A 1990-nucleotide genomic window follows, 5' to 3' on the forward strand; every position below is an offset into this window, starting at 1 on the left:
TTTTTTGACGCATGTCCAGCCTGCTGGACATGCGTCAAAAAACATGGATGAAAGAAATATGGATGAAAGCAGAACTTTTAAAGTCTACAAAGTGAGGCATCGGGACTTACTTGAATCTTCCCTGGCAGTGCTGACACTGATCCCCGACCCAGCCATGGTCACACACGCAGCTCCCGTTGATGCACTTCCCTGAAAAACAGCTCTTAACGCAGGGGGTCGACGAAGTCCCGGCGTGGAGCACCAGATTAAGCAGCACCAGTAATCCCAGATGTATTTTCCACAACCCAGATGTTGACCTGGCCCAGGCGGGCAGAGGTTTACATCCAGCGGGACCCATGAGGATGGGAGCGCGCTGAGCTCCACACAGACTGCCGCTTTCCCGGAGCTGATCCGCGGGGATCAGCAGTGAGGCGGGTCGGCTCAGGTAGCCCTACCTGTAACCCCGGAGTCTGGAGATAACGATTACCTGCGGGCTGTCAGAACATGCTGAGCGGTGTGGGTTGAAGCCGGGGAAGGTAGGCAAAACAAGACAAGACACTTTGATGGAAGCAGTTAGAAAACACTACTGATGCGTCTCCACCTGGAACAATTCGTTCCGAGCAGCAAATAAACATACAATAAAATTCCTTTTCTGCATTTTTAAGTCTTCCAGAAAACTTCAGCTTTGGCGAAGGATCTTACGTCAGGAAGTAAACACACAGCAGCGTAAGGATGAAGCGCTCTTCGCGTTGGAAATTAACATCCAGACGAGATCTCATCGCCCTGCGCTGCAACTCATCTGCTAACAAAGACTTGGGTTCCGATCTGCGGTGGGTGGACACGACAGCCGCGGCTCCTGCTGCTGTCCGGAGCTTTGCCTCGCTCCGCTGTGTGATAGCTCCACAGCTGGGAGTGGGAGGGAGTCCTGCACAAACCCCCCGGAGCGAGCATTAGCAGTACGGCCACGGCACGCGGTTAAAGGGACAGGACCCTTTTAAGGAGGCAGAGACAAAGCTGGTGACAAACGCCTGCAGCGGCATCACTGGCCTGGTTTCACACACCTGAAGCACTGACAGATCACAGACGTGGTAGAGTCACCATAATAAGGACGGATATCCGAATACATAGATGATTAACTAAACGATATGTTCCTAAATCCAGATGCTTGGTCCAAAAGGCGAATGAATAAAGACATCTGACAAAAGGTTTTGAACATGCAAAATTAAGATGTATGGATATGTACAGTTAGAGAAAATGTTTTAGTGAAAGTGAAAATTAAAAAAAAGAAATTAAATAAATGACAGATGTTAAAAAGATACATAACTGGGGGGTGGGGGGAATCTTAAATGACCGTTTGGAATATAAAAAATGAAAACATGAAAACAAATATATTTGTTGAAAAACGTAAATTATGTATGTTTTAGAAAACTAATCCAAGATGGGGGAAATGACTGGACATCAATATGACTTTATAACATGGATTGTATAAAGTAATACCTTTTTTTAAATGCTTGGATTTCAGGGTTTCCCCCAGTGTATAATAGGCCTGGCAGCCCGCCATCCTTTACTAGCGCCACCGCCAGGCTAAGCCTTTCTTGTTTATATTTTTAGGAAAATAAAAACAAAAACTTTTTTCTTTCTTTCCTTCTTTCTTTTTGTAAGCCGGATTGCTAGCGCCTCTGTTGCTCTGAGTGCTTCACCAGCGGAACAGATTTATTCCTAAAAGATATGTTTATAGAAGATAGGTTTAAAGTTTATGCATTTAAAGCCGGACCAATCACACCGCTGGCGCCTCTGCGCGTTGACTGGCGTGCTGCATTAGCTTGATTAAATTTACCTCAGCTCGGATCCCGCGCGCCTCCTTTCACTCAAACTGGACACAGGCTGACCTGACCTGTATGTATATTTACATCCATGCCCTGTGAGGAATTATGATTCTTTCCAGAGTTTTTGATCAAGGTAGGACTTTAAACACCACTCTGGTTAGCTCTGGTTGCGCAGCTCTACATGA

The 1990-nt window shown here is 46.2% G+C and overlaps 1 protein-coding gene across 5 annotated transcripts in view; it reads right to left on the reverse strand.

Annotated features, from left to right (window-relative positions):
- Nucleotides 1-1177, reverse strand: part of LOC103155519 (attractin-like protein 1) — a 128996-nt gene extending 127819 nt beyond the window's left edge. Inside the window, exon 1 of one of the 5 annotated variants that reach the window (XM_016663630.1) lies at nt 111-1172. In XM_016663630.1, the coding sequence (XP_016519116.1) occupies nt 111-337 (227 nt within the window). In that variant the 5' untranslated portion in view covers nt 338-1172. Of the gene's footprint in view, nt 1-110 lie in introns of all 5 variants that reach the window. The other 4 variants (XM_016663633.1, XM_016663631.1, XM_007577230.2 and 1 more) reach the window with 4 other exon arrangements.
- Nucleotides 1178-1990: the final 813 nt, after the last annotated feature.

Source organism: Poecilia formosa, unplaced genomic scaffold (assembly GCF_000485575.1).
Source record: "Poecilia formosa unplaced genomic scaffold, Poecilia_formosa-5.1.2 Scaffold433, whole genome shotgun sequence".
NCBI classification, from domain to species: Eukaryota; Metazoa; Chordata; class Actinopteri; order Cyprinodontiformes; family Poeciliidae; genus Poecilia; species Poecilia formosa.